The 18,084-nt window shown below is 53.2% G+C and overlaps 1 protein-coding gene across 6 annotated transcripts; it reads right to left on the bottom strand.

Annotated features, from left to right (window-relative positions):
- Window positions 1-678: 678 nt before the first annotated feature.
- P2RX1 (purinergic receptor P2X 1) lies at window positions 679-17,214 on the bottom strand. Of its 6 annotated transcripts, XM_047833843.1 has the most exons (13): window positions 17,079-17,214; window positions 15,602-15,997; window positions 6,599-6,746; window positions 6,236-6,307; window positions 5,723-5,792; window positions 5,378-5,474; window positions 4,997-5,077; window positions 4,596-4,737; window positions 2,730-2,857; window positions 2,230-2,320; window positions 1,737-1,802; window positions 1,292-1,393; window positions 679-1,180 (listed from the first exon to the last, which is right to left on the bottom strand). In XM_047833843.1, the coding sequence occupies exons 2-13, from the start codon at window positions 15,736-15,738 to the stop codon at window positions 1,115-1,117; spliced, it is 1,200 nt and encodes a 399-aa protein (XP_047689799.1). In that variant the 5' UTR covers window positions 15,739-15,997; window positions 17,079-17,214; the 3' UTR covers window positions 679-1,114. The 6 variants fall into 6 exon arrangements, with proteins under 6 accessions (XP_047689799.1, XP_047689800.1, XP_047689798.1 ...); XM_047833844.1 differs by lacking the exon at window positions 17,079-17,214 and having other exon boundaries at window positions 4,997-5,026; window positions 15,602-17,035; XM_047833842.1 differs by lacking the exon at window positions 17,079-17,214 and having other exon boundaries at window positions 15,602-17,030.
- Between the last annotated feature and the right edge of the window lie 870 nt (window positions 17,215-18,084).

The following is an 18,084-nucleotide window of genomic DNA, read 5'->3' as shown; positions in this document are numbered from 1 at the left end:
ACGTTGTGTTCAAACAGAACTGGGCAGGCCTTAGGCGCTGAGGCTGGGACAGGAGTAGGAAGCCCAGGATTTGGCCAGGTCTCCACCCCAACCCGAGGTAGCTGAGTAAGGATTCATGGCTAGAAGGGACGGTCTCAGCCTGACACACTTGGGGAGAAGCATATCCCCATAGAGGTGCTGTGGCATGGACCATGTGTCTGTACTCGAGGGCATAGGTATGTTTAGATGGTTGTGTTTGCAGGGCTCTAGCTGTTCAAAAACAGAGTGTGGATGAGAAGGGGGTGTGCATGTGGATGAGTGTGTGTATGGGGGTGTGTACGTGAGACACCACGTGGCTTATAAACACACCGCACACCTGCTCAGTACCTGCATCTGCGAGGCCATGCAGGCCCAGGCTAAATCTGATACCTAATCAGAGGCAGTTCTTGAACTTATATCCTGAAAATGGTCTGGATATTTCCATCCTTACAGATCTGTGGCCAGCCCTACAGATTCCGGTTGAGGAGGTCTGAGGTGGCCCCAGGTGCCTGCACTGTCGATAAGCTCCCTAGGAAAATCTGGGGCCAGTAAGAAATGGGGCTTACGCAGAGCTGTCCAATGGAACTTTCTGCAATATTCTATGTGGTTCAATATGGCAGCCGCTAGACACATGTGTCTATTTAGCAGTTGTGATGTGGCTAGTTTTAGGAACTGAATTTTGTATTTTATTCAATTTAAGTTAATATAAATTTAAATTGTCATCATGGCTAGTGTCTGCCATATGGGAAAGCATGGATCTAGAGACGTGAGGCAGTGGGGTAGCGTGAGGGCCCAGAGAGAGAAGCACACTTCTCTGACACAGGAGTGTGAGAGGAGCCTTGCCCAGCCCCAGTTGCTCTAGACCAGGAGTGGCTGAGGCTGGGTGAAGCTCCCTTGGATGTTGTGGAGTTGGGGCCAGAGCCCAGAATTGCACAGGTCTCTCCCAGTGTCCACGCTGAGCCGCAGGCAACCTAGTGTCTGCCTGGCTAAGAGGTTGGAGAGCTCCTGAGGAGACCTCTGTGTCCTGGCTGGGACCCCACCAGGGCCCCCGCCTGAAGTGTCATGCTGTGTCCGGTTAGGAGTCAGGGGCCGAGGGTCAGGATGTCTTCATGTTGTCCTGCAGGCCCAGGGTGGAGCTGGTGGCCGCGGGGTCATGCTCCCCCTGTGTAAGCATTGAGGGGATAAAAAGTCAGCCCCAGGGAAGCAGCTGGCCCCCCAACACAGACACGTGGGCCTAAGACCTCAGATAGGCCCAACTCAGGGATTCTCTTACCGCCCCCGGCCCCATGTCCTCCGCATACTTGAACTTCTTCTGCTTGTAGTAGTGCCTCTTGGGCAGGATGTGGAGCAGCAGCAGGTCACAGAGAACCGTGGCCTGAGGGCAGCGAGACGGTGGATATAACATGGTGGCGAGGACCGAGCCCTCCACAGCCCACATCGGTCCCTACTGGCTGTGGGGGCCTGGCTTAGTCCTGCCCTATCCACACCTTAGGTTTTGAAGGGGGGGGGGGGTGATGATGCTCTGTTGTTCCCTCAGGGCATCAAGATCACCCCAGCCCACCTCTGTCCTGCCCCAGCTCTGGGCCTCAGTTTCTGCAGACATACTGTGGGTCTGAGGCAGTGGGATAGGCACAGTAGGGGTGAGAGACTTGGCTGCCACCGAGATGTGGAGGAGGGACTAACCCCTGGCACAGTGGCCCCGTGATTCTAACACTTACCACTCCAAAGATGCCAATTCCAGAGCCGATGGTCGTCATTGTGGGGATGATGTCAAACTTCCCAGCCTGGTGGCAGGGCCCAGGGAGAGAAGAATTAACAGTCAGAAGGAGCCAGGTAGAAGCGGCCTTTCTCAGAAACCCTAAGGCCAGACCTGGGGCAAGGGGCTCCCCATCTGCCCCCACCCCCGCCATCAGCTGGCCCCACAGACTGCTCCCCACAGCTCTAGCTCTACGTGGGGACCCAGCTGCTGGTTAGAAGCACTGGGTATTGACCTTGGCTCTGCCTCCCTGGATACAGGGAGGTAGTGGAGGAGGTGAGGTCACAGACTGGAAAGACCTGCCCTCAGCAGGTATCCGGGTCCATCTGTTATTAGAAGTAAAAATACTGAATGAAGCCCAGTCAACTTCCCGTTGTCCATAACCGTGGACACCCAACAAGCATTCACGGGAACTGAGATTGTGTCTCTGGCTGTCCCTCGCACCGGACACTCACCTTGCCATCCACGAGAATGTCAAAGCGAATCCCAAACACCTTGAAGAGGTGCCGGTGGTTGGTCCCGTTTTCCACGAAGTGCCTGGCGAACCTTGGGGAAAGGGTGAGGTTGCAGAAATGAGTGATGGAGAATAGTTTCAGGTCCAGTGTTCTCAGAGCTCAGCAGGAGCCCTCAGAGGTTTGTGAGGACAGTCCCATGCCCCCCAACATTCATTCCAGGAATGCTGTGTTCAACCTTCACCCTAACTCCTGAGGTCGGCAATTTCCCCTGCCAGCCCTGGCCAGGCAGGCCTCAAAGGGCGGAGCTCAGGCTGCCAGGGTCCTGTTCCCTGCGGGCCCCCTGCTTGGCCAGTCCCAGGAGAACGGGAGCTGCCCGGCTTCCTCTGCTTCCTTCCTGGGCACACTCGCTTGGCCTCAAGGGGTTCTGGGACCCCAAGGAAGGGTGCACCGGTGGGGTCCTGCACCTGAAATTGGGTGCACCTGTTCAGGGGGACAGGCACCTGAAATTGAAGCCTGGAGACAGGTTTTTCTCCTCATACAGTCCATGGAACTCGTAGATGGGCTTGCAGTGCTGTACCTGCCAGTCCAGGTCACAGTTCCAGTCAATGGTGATGCCTACCACGCCGCCCTGCAGGGACACGGGTGTTTAAGATCCAGGATTTTGGGATCAAGAAACTCCTGTCTTATGCCAATGCCAGCAATCTCTTGAGTGGGGCGGGGTGTGGGGGGAGCATTTTTTGTTTGTTCGGGAAGAGACTTCGAGAAGCTGCTTCAGGGTGAAGGTCCTGTCAGTTTCCCTGGTCCCACCTCCCATCCATCACACTTCAACTTTCCGATGGTTTCTAGAACACACCAAGTTCTTTCTACCTCAGGGCCTTTGCACATAAAGTTCCCTTAGTTCCAAAAGGCTGGCTCTTTCTTATCTTGTGGTCACCTTCTCTGAGGGGTCTTCCCTAACCACACCTTCCAGTCTCAAATGTGTGCCTGTTATTCCCTCTGTGTTTTCTCCTGGAACATATGCCACTTTGAAATCATATATTTATTTCGTGTGATTATTAGCCCATCTCCTCTAAGACTGTATGCTCCATGAAGGTGGTGCTGGCTGTCTCATTTGTCACTGATTCCTGAGTTCCTAGTGAAAGTCACAGCATGGAAGGCAACCGTGTTGAATAGTGAGTCTGTCAAGACCTGGGCTAGGAAGAGAAAACTTGAACAAGTAAAGCTCCTCTGGGCAAGGCAAGAATCAGGGACTCGCGGGGTTAGGCTGAGCAACAGGAGTGCTGGGAAGGGGTCAGAGTGAGAGGAGAGCTGGGCAACTAAGCAGGAGGCAGGTACGCAGGCATCTGTAGATGATGGGGAGGGGTAAGAAGTGCAGGTGACGGGGAGATTTTAGGGACAGGGAGGTCCAACATTCAGCTTTCGGGTGGCATGTGTTGCTACAGTGTAACCCCCTCCAGGGTTTGGCAAGCTGAGGCCAGAGGGCCGAGTCTGTCTGCGTATCGTCCGTGGCTGCTTTTGCCCTACAGCAGCTGACTTGAGTGATTGCAACACGGTCCATACAGCCTGCGACGCTGAAAATACTTACTCTCTGGCCCTTTAAAGAAAAAGTTTGCTGGCCCCTGTGCTAGACGTGTTGTGTGTGTGTGTGTGTGATATCACAGAAAAGAAGCTGATTTCCTGCCCTAAATGGGCACCTGCAGGAGAAGGATGATAATGGTCACGTGGGAACATGTACAGGGCGGGGGGGGGGGGTTTGCCACATGCCAGGCAGCACTGAAGGGCTGTCCCACGCGTGAGCTCACTTGATCCTCAAGACAACCCCCCTGAGCCTGGTACTGTTATTGTACCCACTGTGTAGGTGCAAAAGTTCAGTCACACTCAAGGTAAAGACTAGTCTGAGGTCACATTGCTCGTTAGGGGCAGAGACAGGATTTGAACCCAGTCAGATAGGTCTGCGCTCCTTATAAGGTACTGCTTCTCTCGGAGCCCCAGGTGACTGTGCAAATTCCAGCTTCTGGAATTCCCAGGAATCCTGGGCAGGGTGCAGGATTTCTCAGGGCCATGGGTCATGGAATTCAAGCTGCTTTTATCTAATATTTAAAAAACAGTGTGACCTCAGCAAACATCCAGGTGATAAGATCTGCCCACATCCAATCATTCTGCGTGCCTCCTCCGTGTCAGGTCCATGCCAGGCTGGCTGAGGACTCAGGCCTGACCCTCAGGAGTGCCCAATATTAGGGAATAGATGCATATATATACTCAGCCCTCACCAGAGAGGCTGGAGGGGGGCATCACCTGGGACTTAAAAGCCTTCGTTGACCTGATGATCCCAGGACCCAGCCTTCCTCACTCGCCTGGCACCATACCTTTTCAGCCAGGGTGCTAAAATTCTGTCCTGACTCTTGTACCACATAGCCAAGCTTGAAGACGGGGCACAGTGGGTGCAAGGCCTTGTGATAGAGGCAGGTCCTCATGTAGGCCGCATCCACCTCTTCCACCAGGTTGCGCCTATAATGGGAGTGGAGAGCATCAGTGGCCGCAGAATGCCAGCTGGGAGGTTGCCCACCATGCCCCAAAGCTCTGGGGATCCGTCACAAATTCCACTAAACCCCGCCCTTGGAGACTAAAAGCAGCCCACCCGAGGGGCCCAGCTCAGGCTTCTGTCTCCAGAGTGAAATCAGCAAGAGTAGAAGGTGACAGAGACAGTCAAGACCAGCTGGAACAGCTTCGAGGGGCTCCTGCATTTCTGCCCCCTTTTCCCACAAACCTGTTGACCTTGAAGCGTGGAAAGCTGATGCTGTTCTTGATGAAGAGAGTGAAGTTCTCGGCTTCTTGGAGAAGGGCAGGGCTGGAGGAGACTGCACTCACTCACTGCCCCCTCCCCAGGTGTCCCCCGTGCGCCCACCAGAGTTTGTCACGGGTGTGGGGGTGTGATAACCTATGGGATCTTCCTGTGGCCTTGGCTTTGTGGGGGATGGGTGTGCTGTAATGACCAGGGGCCAGGGGGATCATTGGCTTGGGCCATACAGATGGGGTAAGGGTGGGGTTGGAAGAAGGCAGGACAGATCGTTTCCAGAACTGGATCCGGATGCCCCTCTGTCTGGGTTAGGGAACCTGCTTCTAGCTCCCTGGATGGATAAGGCATTACCGTGGGACGTTGTCGTCCACCTCCACGGGACACCAGCCAAAGATCTCACATGTCTGCACAGTGTCGTTGAAGGCCACACACTTGCCTGTGCGGATACCTGGAGCAAGGGAGGAACCCGTGGGTGCTCATCCCAAGCTGGGGATACAGAGGAGGCCCCTCATCCACAAGAGCCCCCAGTGATGGGACACCCGAGAGCAGAAACCTGAGGACAGAAATGTGTCTGGGTCTGGGACAGGGTAGGCCAAGGCTAGGATGGCAGCAAGGGAGAGAGCAGGAAGGTTCTGCTGGTGGAGGAAGCTTGGAGCTTCAGGGCTGTGCAGGGGGACAGGAGGAGGCTGAGCTTACCTTGGGCCTTCCTTTCTGCCTTCCCTGGGGTGCAGCCAGTGTCATTTGTGCATATGCCCCCTTCCGGGTGCTAAGGGAAGGGAGAGTTGCTGGTCCTAGGCCCCTTGGGTAGGGTTCTAAGAAACTCTCCTCTCACCCCCAGGGCCCTAGGGAAGTCGTGGGGCAATCTTGCAGCACCTTGGGGTGAACTTTGCTTACAGCTTCCTCCTCCCCCCAGACCCCTCCCAGGATCCTTCTGGGCTCATGTCCAGCTGCCCTATTACCAGTGTCAGCTGGCAGGGAACAGGGACGTTAGGGTTTGGGGATTGGGTGGGCACTGAGGCTCAGCATCTTGCTTGACACACAGCTGGGAGGGAAATCTCGGATTGTTACTTCGTGTGAGTCTATGCCTAAAATTTCACCACTGCAGTCTCCTTGGGAATCCTATCTTCAACCCCCAGGGGGACCTTCTCTTCCATGTTATTTTTCCCTGGGTCCAGGAAGCGGGGAGAGGGGACGGGTAGCAGTCCTCACCTCTGCACAGTAGCCTTGAGCCTGCCGGGGGGTTGCAATGAAATTCGTCATGATCACAAAGGAGCTGTCCCCCTGGAAGTGAGGGGCAGGGGAGGGGAGACCAGGGCTCTGAGTTGGGAGAACAGCACCCCCCAGAACCCAAGCACTGCCCCAACAAGCCCCCAGAATCCACATGATACCCAGCAGCCTCCATAACCGATGATGGCAGAGTGGGATGATATAACAACCTGTTTTTGCTGGTTAGGGAAGCTGAGGCCCAGAGGGAGCTAGGAGCTGAACTGGTCCCATCTGTTATTGGACAGAGTCCAATCCTGCTCTGAGCCAGGCCCTGTGGGTGGAAGGTGTATCCCTGAGCCAGCTCACCTGGGCTGGGAAGACGTAGTCAGCTACATCCCAGACTTGGGGGCCCAGGCCTGGGAGCTGTGTCACGGCCAGACCCTTGAGTTTCACAGACACGCTGCTGATGAGGCCACTTGAGGTCTGGTAGCCTTTCTCGTAGACAAACACCCACCTGTGGAGTATTTTGGGGGTTAAAACGACCAGAGCTGGGCAGAACCATTCAAAGATGGCATGAGGTTACATGGGCTGCTGCCCTTGCTGGCACCGGCTAGACATGTCAAATCCTTTGCCCTCCTGTCTCCAGAAGCATCTCTGAGCCACTCTTTGCTCCTAAAGCTAACATCTTGGGCTGGGTGCAGGAGAGCCTCACCTGCCTCCCTGAGCTGGCCTGTACCTGAAGTTCCACCCTGCTTTTCCCCGGGAAAATACTAATTCCCAGGGAGAAGAACCGCTGAAGGACTCTCTCAGATCCTTTTCCAAGAAGCAGGATTTTCTGGAGCCTGGAGGCCAAGCTTCTGAGACCATAATCCTTATGCCAGAGTTCTCCTTCCTTCCTAAGATTCTCCCACTGAGACCTAGCAGAGCATGATGGCTGAGAACCTGGTATTTGGTGCCCAAGAGCCTGCACTGGAACCCCAGCTACACTACCCATGGCTGTGTGATTTGGGATAAACTCTTCAATCCCTCTATGCCTCAGTTTCCTCATCTGTAAAATGGGAATAATAATAATAGTACCAATAGTACTTGTTGTGACTTAATGCACATAGATCACTTAGAGTGGGGACTGGCAGGTGCGGTAAGTGCTGTAGAGACATTAGCTATGATTATCTCAGCCATGCTGGGAGCCCCTGGCAAGGGGGACTGGAAGAGAAACAGAGGGGGGCAAGTGGCCCTCTGAAGAGCTTGTGTTATCTGGCTCCATTTGAGGCCTTTGTGGGAGTGACTCAGGCTGGAGGCCTCCCAGCTGTCTTGGGACATTCTGGCCTTCCCTTCCAGCATGAAGAACCCCTGTTGCTTTAGGTTCTTCACTTTCTATCTGGGAGGTTCAGTGAAATTTACCTCCGTCCTAACCTTGGGGGCTGGAGGGTGGGGCACACGACCAAGGCTTGCCAATCAATGTTCCATCGCCCTAGCAACAGTGATGGGTCTAAAGATGGACACACAACCTGGGGAGTTTCAGCAATGAGGCCAGGGTTTTTCTGGGAATTACTGGGAAAGAGACATCCTTTCTGCAGGATAGCAAAACAATGTAGCTATAAGACCAAAACTAAGGTTAGGCATTTTGCTGCCTCACAGAGAGAGTAAACCTGAGAATGAAACCAACTTAGAGGGAAGTCAGGCCAGGAGATGGAGAGGGCAGCCTCCTGATAATGGTTGAGCTCCTGGATCTAGCCATGCCTGAGGCATGTTAAAAAAATTTACTTCTGGACTTTTCTGTTACATTAGCTAATAAATTCCCTTTCTTTATTTAAGCCAATTTGGGTTTGGTTTCTGTTACTTAACAACTGAGGATCCTGGGTATGCCCCATTTCTTTCAGGAGAGACTGCATGGAGATTCAGGGTAACTCTGTGTGTGTGTGTTTGTCCATGTGTGGTGCCCGTCAGAGTGTGTAGCTATGTATCTCCAGGGGAAATCTGTAAGCACACCTGTGGCTGTGTCTGACTGTAGGCAGGTATGTTTATATCCCCTTCATCCCTCACCCTACCCTCAGCCCACCTGTCCAAGCAGAGCTCAAAGCCTCTCTCCTGCGTCCCAAAGCTCAGGCCTGATAGCAATTCTCTGGGCATCTTAGTCCCAGAGTCAGTGCTAGCTTTTTGGGGGCTGTCTTCATGCCCCAGGGCCCAGAAGTCATCACACCCGTCCGTCCCTCTCCCGTCCCATAGTCCATTCTTCATCTTCTCTAAGTCCCTCCCTCAGCCTGGCTCTGGAGGTGCCCCCAAGCCTAAGCATGGTCACTGCTGCCCCCTGCAGGTCCCAGATGGAAACAGGTGAGGCATGACAAAGGCCTCGAGTCCTCAGTGCTTCCAGCCTCATCAAGGAGAGTTGGGGACATCACCTACTGCCACCCTCCTTAACCTCTTTCCTCCAGGGACGATTCTGGATTCATGCCCAAGCTCAGAGGAGCTGTTGGGGGTGATGGGGAGCTGCTCCATGTCCTGATCCCCTATAAGAGGGTCACAGGCCTCCCTCTCTGCCGCCCCCATCCAACATCTCGATAGAATCTCTCTCTGGGTCCAATACCAACTCCTTACAGTATAGATGGGGAAACAGAGGTCTGAGGGAGTGTCCTTCCCGAGTCAGGGGCAGACCCCAGGCTTGAGGTCCCGGCCCAGGTCTCTGCCCCTCTCCACTGAACAGCCCAGCATCAGCATGTCTGCTAGGAGGCAGGAGAGTGGAGCCACACCACGGCTGTGTGCAGGGGCTGATACAGTCACTCTCGGCTATGCCCGCCCCCGTGGACTGTCAATCCTGGGGGTAAAATGGTAAAGTCAATCTGACATCAATGACCTCGGTTCTGATAATAATGGATTAACCGTGGCATCAGCCCCCCACCCCCATGATTACCTTGACCTGGCCTAGCTGTCACCATCAAGGGGGTCTGATGCCAAAGACATGAACATCTTCAGAAATCCCTCCTTTTCCAGACATTATCTTTCTCATTCTTTCCACCTCATCCTCAGCAATACCCTGTCCTGAGTCTTTTCTCAGACAGCCCCTCATGGAAGACGGCACATGGTGGACTGGCCAAGAGGGACTGGCCAAGTGCCCTCCCCCCCCCCCAGGGAATAGAAGCCAAGATTAGGGTATCGGCACTGCTGCTTGGCAGCTGTGTGACTTTAGCCTCACCAGGCTAAGGACAAAACCTCTCTGAGTCCTGGCTTTCTCAGTAAAACAGAGTTGGTGGCACCTACCTCAAAAATGCTGTTCATTCAACAAATATGAGCAAGGCCCTACCATGCACTCAACTGTGGGCTGGGCCCCAGGAAGAAAACAAGTCTAGGTGACTAGGGGATGTTCCCATGAGTTCTCTTTAAGGAAATGACCATGCAGTAGGCATGTAATAAATAATTCTCTTATTTTCACTGTCTCGAGTCAGTGATTTCTCTCTAAATGTCCACCTGCCCCCATGGCCCTGGCTGCCATCCTCAGCCCAGACAGAACCTCATGCGAGCTGTCACAGATACATTGTGTTCCCAGATTTTTATCCCTACTTCTGCACCTCTCCTGAGAGATCTAATTCCACACATTCATTTAGTGATTCAACAAATACTTATTTGTTATTTACTTACTGTTCTAGACACTAAAAATACAGAAGTGAACAAAACAAACCAAAATTCTGCACTCAAGGAACTTACATACATGTCTACATGGCCCACTGCTTTGTGACACACATTCCTTCCCTGTTTCTTGGTCCCTCACCCCAGATATCACACAGGCACCTCAAACTCAAACTCAACCCTTTTCAAAACAGGCTGGCAATTCCTCAAAAAGTTAAACATGGAATTACCATTGACTCAGCAATTCCACCCCTAGGTATGTGCCCAAGAGAACTGAAAATATGGCTGTATGAACACTTGTATACAAGTGTTTACAGCAACATTATTCATAAGAGGCAAAAGCGGAAACAACCCACATGACCATACACTGATGAATAAACAAACCAAATGTGGTATGTCCATACAGTGGAATATTATTCAGCCAGAAAAAGGAATGAACTACTGATACATGTTACAACCAACATGGATGAACCTAATAAATATTGTGTTAAGTGAAAGAAGCCAGACGGGAAAGGCCACATATTATATGATTTTACTTATATGAAATGTCCAGAGTAGGCAAAATAGGCTGTAGAGAGAGAAAGAATGGAGGGTGATTGCTAAGAAGTGTAGGCTTTCTTTTTTGGACTCGTGAATATTTTGTGGACCTAGATAGTGGTGGTTGTACAACTGTGTGATTATACTAAAACCACGGAGTTGTATATTTTTAAAGGGTGAATGTTATAGCATTTGACTTCTATCTCAAAACAAAAATTCAGTGGGACCAACCTGAATGCCTCATGTCCCCACAGAACTTGCCCCTCTGGTGCCTTCATCTTGGAGGACGGCACCATACCTACTGTATCCCCCTCAAAGCCCAGGTATCATCCTCACACCCTCGTTCTCCATTATCCCCACATTCTTTGGGGCAGATGCCAAGGGAACTTGGGCATGGGATGGGAGGGTAGGTTGTGGCTGGTGGGACACAAGGTGTACCCATGGACTGTAGGCAGCAGTTGACCAGCCCAGGCACATGCTATGGGGCACAGAAGCCTTGGGGAGGGCTAAGACCAGACTCCAGGCATGAGAAGGACTGAATTCACAGCTGGAACCCATGCTGAGTGTTCAGAGGTTAATCAACCTGCAGTCTGCAGATAAGTCAGGCTGACAATTTGTGTTTTTAAACAGTTTTAATGAGTCACCAACTTCTAAACACCAAGAGGTTCCTTTTGCCCATAAATTCCAATCTCCCCTGCTCTTGAGAAGTCAAAAACTCTGGCTGATCTGGGCCCATGTCCCCCTGCAGCGATGATGTGCAGAAACTAAGCAGTGGGTGCTCCCTCCACACATACCTCCCTGGTGTGGGGCCCACTAGGGTGACCACTTCTGTCTTTCTGGTCACTGCTTCTTCCTGGGCATGGTGTAATCCTGTCCTCTTATCACTGCTGCCTCTTCACAGCTGCCCACTTCTGGCCTCCACCCCCACCCCAACACCTGCCTGCCCTGGACCTTCCCCTGATAGACATCCTTCTATGGCTCCCCACTACCCTCTATGGCTCCCCATGTTCCTCAGCCTGGCGTTCAGAGGCCTGGATCAGTGGCTGTTCTCATCCTCCACTTCCTTTCCCTTCAGTTCTCCATTATCCACAGCCTAATCCTAGTGACTCTTTTGCTGTTCCTTTCCTGCCCCAGGACCTTTGACCATACCTTGCTTTTCAGCATGAGTGCCTGGACCATGTAGTCACACAACCAGACTCTACTAATCAGAGTATCTCATTTCCTTGACCATAACAATTGGTTTTGTGGTAGGCCCTTGACCTAACCCCTGCCAGTAAGAGTTGGATCTGGGACTTTTGCTGGAACTCTGGAAAATGATACAGTCTTATGCCCCAAGGATGGCTAAGCTGGTGGGACATCAGCCTGGAGTTGCTGGGGGACATTTTGCCACCATGAGGACAGAGAGACTGCCTAAGAATGAAGCCCAGAGGATGGCAGAGTGGGGAAGGGGAGAAGATCCTGGCTTCTTTGGAGAACCTAAGTGGGACCAACCTGAACTCCCCACCATTTCCCTGTGGAACTTTCTCTTCCTGTGCTCTCATCATGGAGGATCCAGCCAGGCCCAAAGCCTGTTTTGATTTTTTTTCCCAATTATATAAACCACTCAATAGCCCCACTCTTCACTAGGAACCAAAGAAGTCCTGGCCAACTCATTCTTCACTCCTCATTTTTCCTTTGCCTACCCTGTACCCCACCTTTTTCTCATGGAGCCCAACACAGAAATAGGCACAGAGAAGATGCTGTAGAAATGTCCCTGAATCCATTTTTCCCAGCAATAATTTGTATCTATCCTAATCCCTGATTGGTGTGTTCCAGGATTCATATGAAAATCTTAGAAGCATGTGAAATTCTCAAGCACTCTGTTTGGAGGTGCACAGGGGGTTAGGAAAGCCAAGAACAGGCTTTCCTGGACTATAGCCCCTAGGCTTTTTTGCTCAAGGCGGTTCCGCCACTGTGTTGCCTCTTTCAGGAAGCCTTCCCACACTCCTCTTACCAAGCAGCATTCACAAATCCCACTGGGACTCTCCTGTGAGCTGCAGCCAGACCTCTCTCTTCTCCAAACCAGAGCCCTCCAGGCAGGGACATATCCCAGTATGCTCCTTGTATGGATGGGCCTGATAGGTCATGGATGACAGCCCACAGCCTATATGCTGAGTTCCAGAGAGTGCATCACCACCCAGGAGATAGTTCTAACTGCAAATTAACCGTTTAAAAATATTTTAATGTTTATTTATTTACTTTGTGTGTGTGTGTGTGTGAGAGAGAGAGAGAGAGAGAGAGAGAGAGAGAGAGAGAACACAGCAGGGGAGGGGCAGAGAGACAGGGAGAGAGAGAATCCCAAGCAGGCTCCACACTCAGTGCAGAGACCAACCCGGGGCTTGATCTCAGACTGCAAGATCATGACCTGAGTCAAAATCAAGAGTTGGATGCTTAACCAACTAAGTCACCCAGGCGCCCCACAAATTAACCATTTTAATTTGAGCCAAAAAGAGTAACAGCTTAGCTCAGCCCACTGGGGCCTCAGGCCCACTTGCTCGCTCCACTTGCCATGGATTTCCCAGAAGAGTGTGACTGATAGAGAACACAGCCTCAGTTTCCCTCCTCAGAGTCTGTTCGGGTTCTCAGCATCTCAGCCTCTCTGCCTCCATCTCAGTAATTCTCCATCTCTAAGTCTCAGGACCTGTCTCTTCATCGGAATGGTTGTGCTCCAATGTCTGTCCCTCTGTCCAGTTCTGTCTGTCTGTCCGTCCATCCCCCATCTTGTTTGTGCCCTTGTCTCTGGAATGCAGGAGTCTGGCTCTTCTCCCATGCTCCCTTTTGTACCCTGCAGCAACCACAGGACCAGACAGACAGTGGCCTTGGGAAGGGGGGGCGGTAAGTAAAGAAAGGCCATTCCTCCTCAGGAATGCGCCTGTGTACAATATCTTTAGAGGGGATCTCCCCGCCCTTGTTTTGTGGAACAGCTGGGAACTTGAAACCTGAGATAGTAAGACCAAGTCCAGGCTGGTTTCCATCTCCAGCTGAGTGGTTAGCAAAGCAGTGGGCAGTGGCCAGATGAGGGTGCCAGAGACAGCAGGAGTTGGACGTCTGGGCTTGTGGGTGGGGTTGTGGGGGGCTGGGTATTGTAGGACACCCTGCCTTCCTCTCTCTGCTATACGCTTGGGCAAGTCGGTACCCCTCTCTGTGGATGTTTCCTTTCCAGGATCTCAAGGCCAACTTTGGAAACTTGCAGCTGGATTCAGAGCTGGTTCAGCCTCTTTCTAGTTGTGAGATCCACACTAAATCACTCATTGTCTCTGAGCATCACCAACACTGAGGAGGCCACATCCATTTGGAAACTGAGTAGACTGTCCTTGGGAGGGAGGAAAGGAAGGAGGGAAGTAGGCAGGTGCCTGTTACTGGAAGTATGTGTTCAGGACTGAATGGTGGCTTGGGGCATACGGTGCAGCTAGGGGTGGGGTGGTGGGAGGGGAGGACTGTCCCTTTCCCTCTGACAGGCTGTGACCAACACACAAGAGGGTCCTGGCGCTGGTCCCAGTGCTGACCTGAAAGCAGAAATAGGGAGCCACGGGGGTCACAGTGAGGACAACCGTCTCCCATCTCTTTGGGTGAAGAATGGGCTGGGCCTGGGTGGGCAACCTCTCTTTTCCCTGGAGGATCAGGAGTGCAGCTAAGGATGAACTTTTAAGCCTGTCCTGTGCCTGGCATCATAGCATCAGTGCCTCACTGCAAAGTTCTCAGAGCCCGTGTGAGGTGGGAAAGGAGAAGGCAGCAGTAAGTCTTGGGGGCAGGAGGTCTCAGTTCTAGCTGGGACCCACTGCTCCTTTCTGGAGGAGCTCACATGACATTGCAGATGTCAAACTGGTCTGTGAGCAGCGGGGAGGCAGGGGCTGAAGGTATCAGAGGCCTAGGTCCTGGCTCTGACTCCACCTGACCAGCTCTGAGACCTTGGGGGCCAGATGGGGGTAGACGGAAGGCTGTTTTGGATAACAGAGGCCCTGGAGGTACCAGAGAGATATGGTCACTGTTTGGCCTCCTGGTCAGCCTGCCCTGGGCTCCAGTCAGCAGTCCTGGTTTGGTCCCACAACAAAAATGGGGATATGGAGAGCAGAGGGGCAGGGACCTCAGAATCACAGAGCAAAATGATTCTGCCGGGCATCCCTCAACCCCTCAGCAGGAGCTGAAACCCTTTCAGTGGCCCTGGGGCCTTCAAGAACCCTTTGCAGCATCACTGTGAGTGGACATGGTGATCTCCCCACCTCCACACACATGCAGGGATGAACACGTAAGGTACCTAGCCACTTCAGCCACAGGACATGCATCATGTGGATACCCAACCCCAGGGACACACCCAGTAGGCACATGCCCAGACACATGAGAACACGTGCATCCACACAGAGCTCTAGGTACAACACAGATACATACACCACACACACACACACACACACACACACACACACGTGCTCACACAAGCACACACATGGGTAAGCCCCTGCCAGGCCTGTCTTGGCTTCTGGGACAGCAAGGCTGATCTTAAGAAGATGGCCTTCGCACAGTTCCCAGGACAGCCAGACTACAGGGGACTCCCACCTTACTTCTGCCTCAGCGGGACAGGTCTCAAGATGCCCATAAAGGAGGAGTCATCCCTGCTACCTGAACTGACCTCCAACCTCTGCCTGACATGCCACCGTTTAGGTGTCAGGTGTTCTGAATTTGGAAGTTTCTTTGCTCTGGGGGTCTCAAATATTGCAGGATGCCTCTAATTTAGGCGGGGCAGGTGGAAGCAGGGCCTTTCCCTCTTTGGACTATAAAATGGGGTGCGGCCTCCATCTCTTAGTAGTGGCTAGCTTGGCTGGGTGGTCAGAAGTAAGACTTGGATGTGGTTTGCTGGGGCCCTGGCCTCCAGCGCCACTCACCACTTGAGAGACTGTTAACAGTGAGTCAGTTCCTTAGAACCCAACGGCTTTGCTTCTTGTTCACCATATGACCCAGAGCAAGGCTTCCCTTCTCTACCTTAGTGTCCCCATCTTGACAGTGAGTTACCAGGCTTCCATTCTTTCTGAATAGCACTACAGTTTGTCACGGAGGATGGCAACCGATGGAGAGAAAGAGGGGCTCGTTGGGATCCTGGGGGGCATCCCCGAGCCTGGAGAAAAGGCCCAGGTTGGGAGCTGGTGCAAGAGGGTGGCAGTTTAGGGGGCCCAGACTCACCCGATGACGTAGACCAGAACCACGAACTGGATCAGGCGGAAGACGACGCCCACCTTCTTGTTGCGCACGAGCACCATTCGGGGAGTGTCATACTCAAAGAAGAAAGCAGACAGCTCATCCTGGAGCCTCTGTGCCATGGTGGACCAGGCTAGGGGCTGAGAACTGAGCGCCTTGCACAGCCTTTGCTCTTGAGGTGAGACCAGCGTCAACGCCCACGTCTACAATGGAGCTTCTAGGGGTTTCCTGGTCCCTTAGGAAGGGTAGGGCAAGGCAGCTTGGGGCCAGAGGTCAGGAGTCAGGGGTTAGTTGGAGGCATTTGGATTGAGAAAGAGAATCCTTGGGTGGTCAGAGCAGCTCTTGGCCCCTGGCAGGCAATGGACTGTGGGCCAGCCCTGTCTGTGGACAAATAAATTCCCAAAGATGGATGGGGGCGGGGCTAGTGGGGCCACCCAGGCCCAGCCCCACTGCCCCTCCTGGCTCCGCCTCAGCCCTGCTGAGCCTCCGGAAACAGAAGCTGTTGGCAGGAAAACCACAGGCCACTCGTCAAAAGGCAAAGATAAAGCTGTCAACCCCCAACGAACCTGGCAGAACAGAACAGAACAGGGCCAAGGGCTTGGGTGGAGTGGCCTCAGGCTGAAGCCCTCCCCTAACCGGGGATCCATCCCCATATCCAAACATCCTTCTCACTCTACCTGTGCCCCCAGGTGGGGAGCTCAGTCCCTGGGAGGTTTGCGGCCAGGAGAGCAGAAGAGGACGTAGGACATTTCTGGTCCAGCTACCTGATACTTCCAGAGCCTGTGACAGGACCCCCACCTCTGTCCTTGTAGACCACCTTCCATCCACCTGTCCGAGTCCAAGCCTGGCCTGTGCCCAATCAACCTTAGCATTGGGCTGGCATCTCTATAGCTTACCTCTCCTCTCCCATCACCTGCCCTGTCCTGTCCTAGCCAGGCCTCCACCTCCCTGAAACAAGCAGAGGGAGGCAAGGGCCTAGAAGAGTCAAGGGCCACATCAGTTACACATTGCCATTGGGCTCCCTCAGATGCATCCGGGTAAGCCTAACAGCAGATGGCCTTGGTTAATACCCTTGGCTTTGCCACTAGCTGCCTGTGAGGGCTTGGGTTATTTGCCTCACCTGTCTGAGCTTGTGTCCTTATCTGTGAAATGGGGATGATAATGAATTTCTTTCATAGGTAGAGGCCCTAGCCAGGTGAGTCCCAATAATGCTGAGGACAAAAAAAAAAAAAAACAAAAACAAAAACCAGAGGCCACTATTGATCTTGGGGTAGAGCCCCTCTGTATCCCTGTCTTCAACCCCAGCTCAGGGCAGGAATGCAAGGCCCCGGGGACTGGGATGGGGCAGAGGCCTCATGTTCGCTTTTGGAGCCCTAGAGCCAGAGGCCTCCTCCAACCCCATGCCTTGTTTTGCAGATGAAGAAATGAGCTCAGAGAAGAGAAATGAATTGCCCAAGCTCACCCTGGGTGGTACTGGAGGCTTCAGCTTGAAGCAGGAAGGCCTTGCTGGCTGCCCCTCAAACCAGGCCAGGTGTCCTTGGGTCTTCCTCTAGAGGTGAGAGGTAGAGGCTGGGTGTCCCAGGGGTGTGGGGCGCTCCCCTGCAGTCCAAACTGCCTCACCCTGAGGGCTGATAAGAGTCTTCTTCATGGCTGGGAAATTAGCTGGGAAATTGCTCTAGTCAGGGAACCAGACCCAAGGGCTGGAAATCCCAGGTGTGCCTGAGCAGAGCTGCTCTCTGGATGGCAAAGGCCCCAACCGAGGGCAGGTCCGTGGCCTCTTGCAGCACCCTGGGCCAATCCCCCTTTCAGACAGATCAGTTTCGCCAGTCTCAGACTCAACTGTGTGTCCAATGCCACCGTCAAGCAGGGCAGGCCAGAACCATGTCCTGGGATTTTCTAAGCAAAAAATCCAGAGATGCTGGGAGCCAGACCTAAGGGGATCACATCCCCTCGGCCTGGTCTTGATCCCACACAAAAGGGCCTATTCTCTTTCCAGCTGATCCCGTGGCTCTTGGAATAGCAGGTCCCAGGACATGAATTGCTTGTGATGAAGAGCCGGGGTGGATGCTGGCATTACCTGAGCCATCTTTGTGTCCCTCTCCTCCCATGATTCCTGGATATTAAGGAGGGCAGCCGGCACTTAGGTGAGGGGAGGAGGAGGGGGCAAAGGAATTCAGGCAGTCATCCTCCAATCTGTATCTGCCCTTTGGATACCATCACCGTGACCTCCTCCACCTCCTCCTCCTTCTTCTCCCCTCTCCCCCGTTCCAAGGAGCCAGCCTTGCTGACAGACAGATGGACCAATGGACAGATGGCTTCCTTTGCCTGGCTAAATTTAGTGGCCGGTGGGGTGCAGAGGGGGCCTCTGCTCATCCTGGAGGCCAGCCCAGGCCCTCAAGGGGTTTCGGCACAAGGCTCCAATGGGTCTCCTTAGCTACTCAGACACCCTTGCTTGGAGCACACACATC

Source organism: Prionailurus viverrinus, chromosome E1, assembly GCF_022837055.1.
Source record: "Prionailurus viverrinus isolate Anna chromosome E1, UM_Priviv_1.0, whole genome shotgun sequence".
In the NCBI taxonomy this organism is placed as follows: Eukaryota; Metazoa; Chordata; class Mammalia; order Carnivora; family Felidae; genus Prionailurus; species Prionailurus viverrinus.
Note: the sequence above shows the minus strand (reverse complement) of the source record. Positions and strands in the feature narration are given on the sequence as shown.

What these genes read in the sequence shown, in the direction of transcription:
- P2RX1 (XM_047833843.1), bottom strand. Translation starts at nt 15,738, where the DNA reads ATGGCACAGAGGCTCCAGGATGAGCTGTCTGCTTTCTTCTTTGAGTAT. An exon ending in GGCAGAAAGGAAGGCCCAAG is followed by an intron (nt 5,475 to 5,722) that starts GTAAGCTCAGCC and finishes CCCTTGCTCCAG; the next exon opens with GTATCCGCACAGGCAAGTGT. An exon ending in TTAGCACCCTGGCTGAAAAG is followed by an intron (nt 2,858 to 4,595) that starts GTATGGTGCCAG and finishes GTGTCCCTGCAG; the next exon opens with GGCGGCGTGGTAGGCATCAC.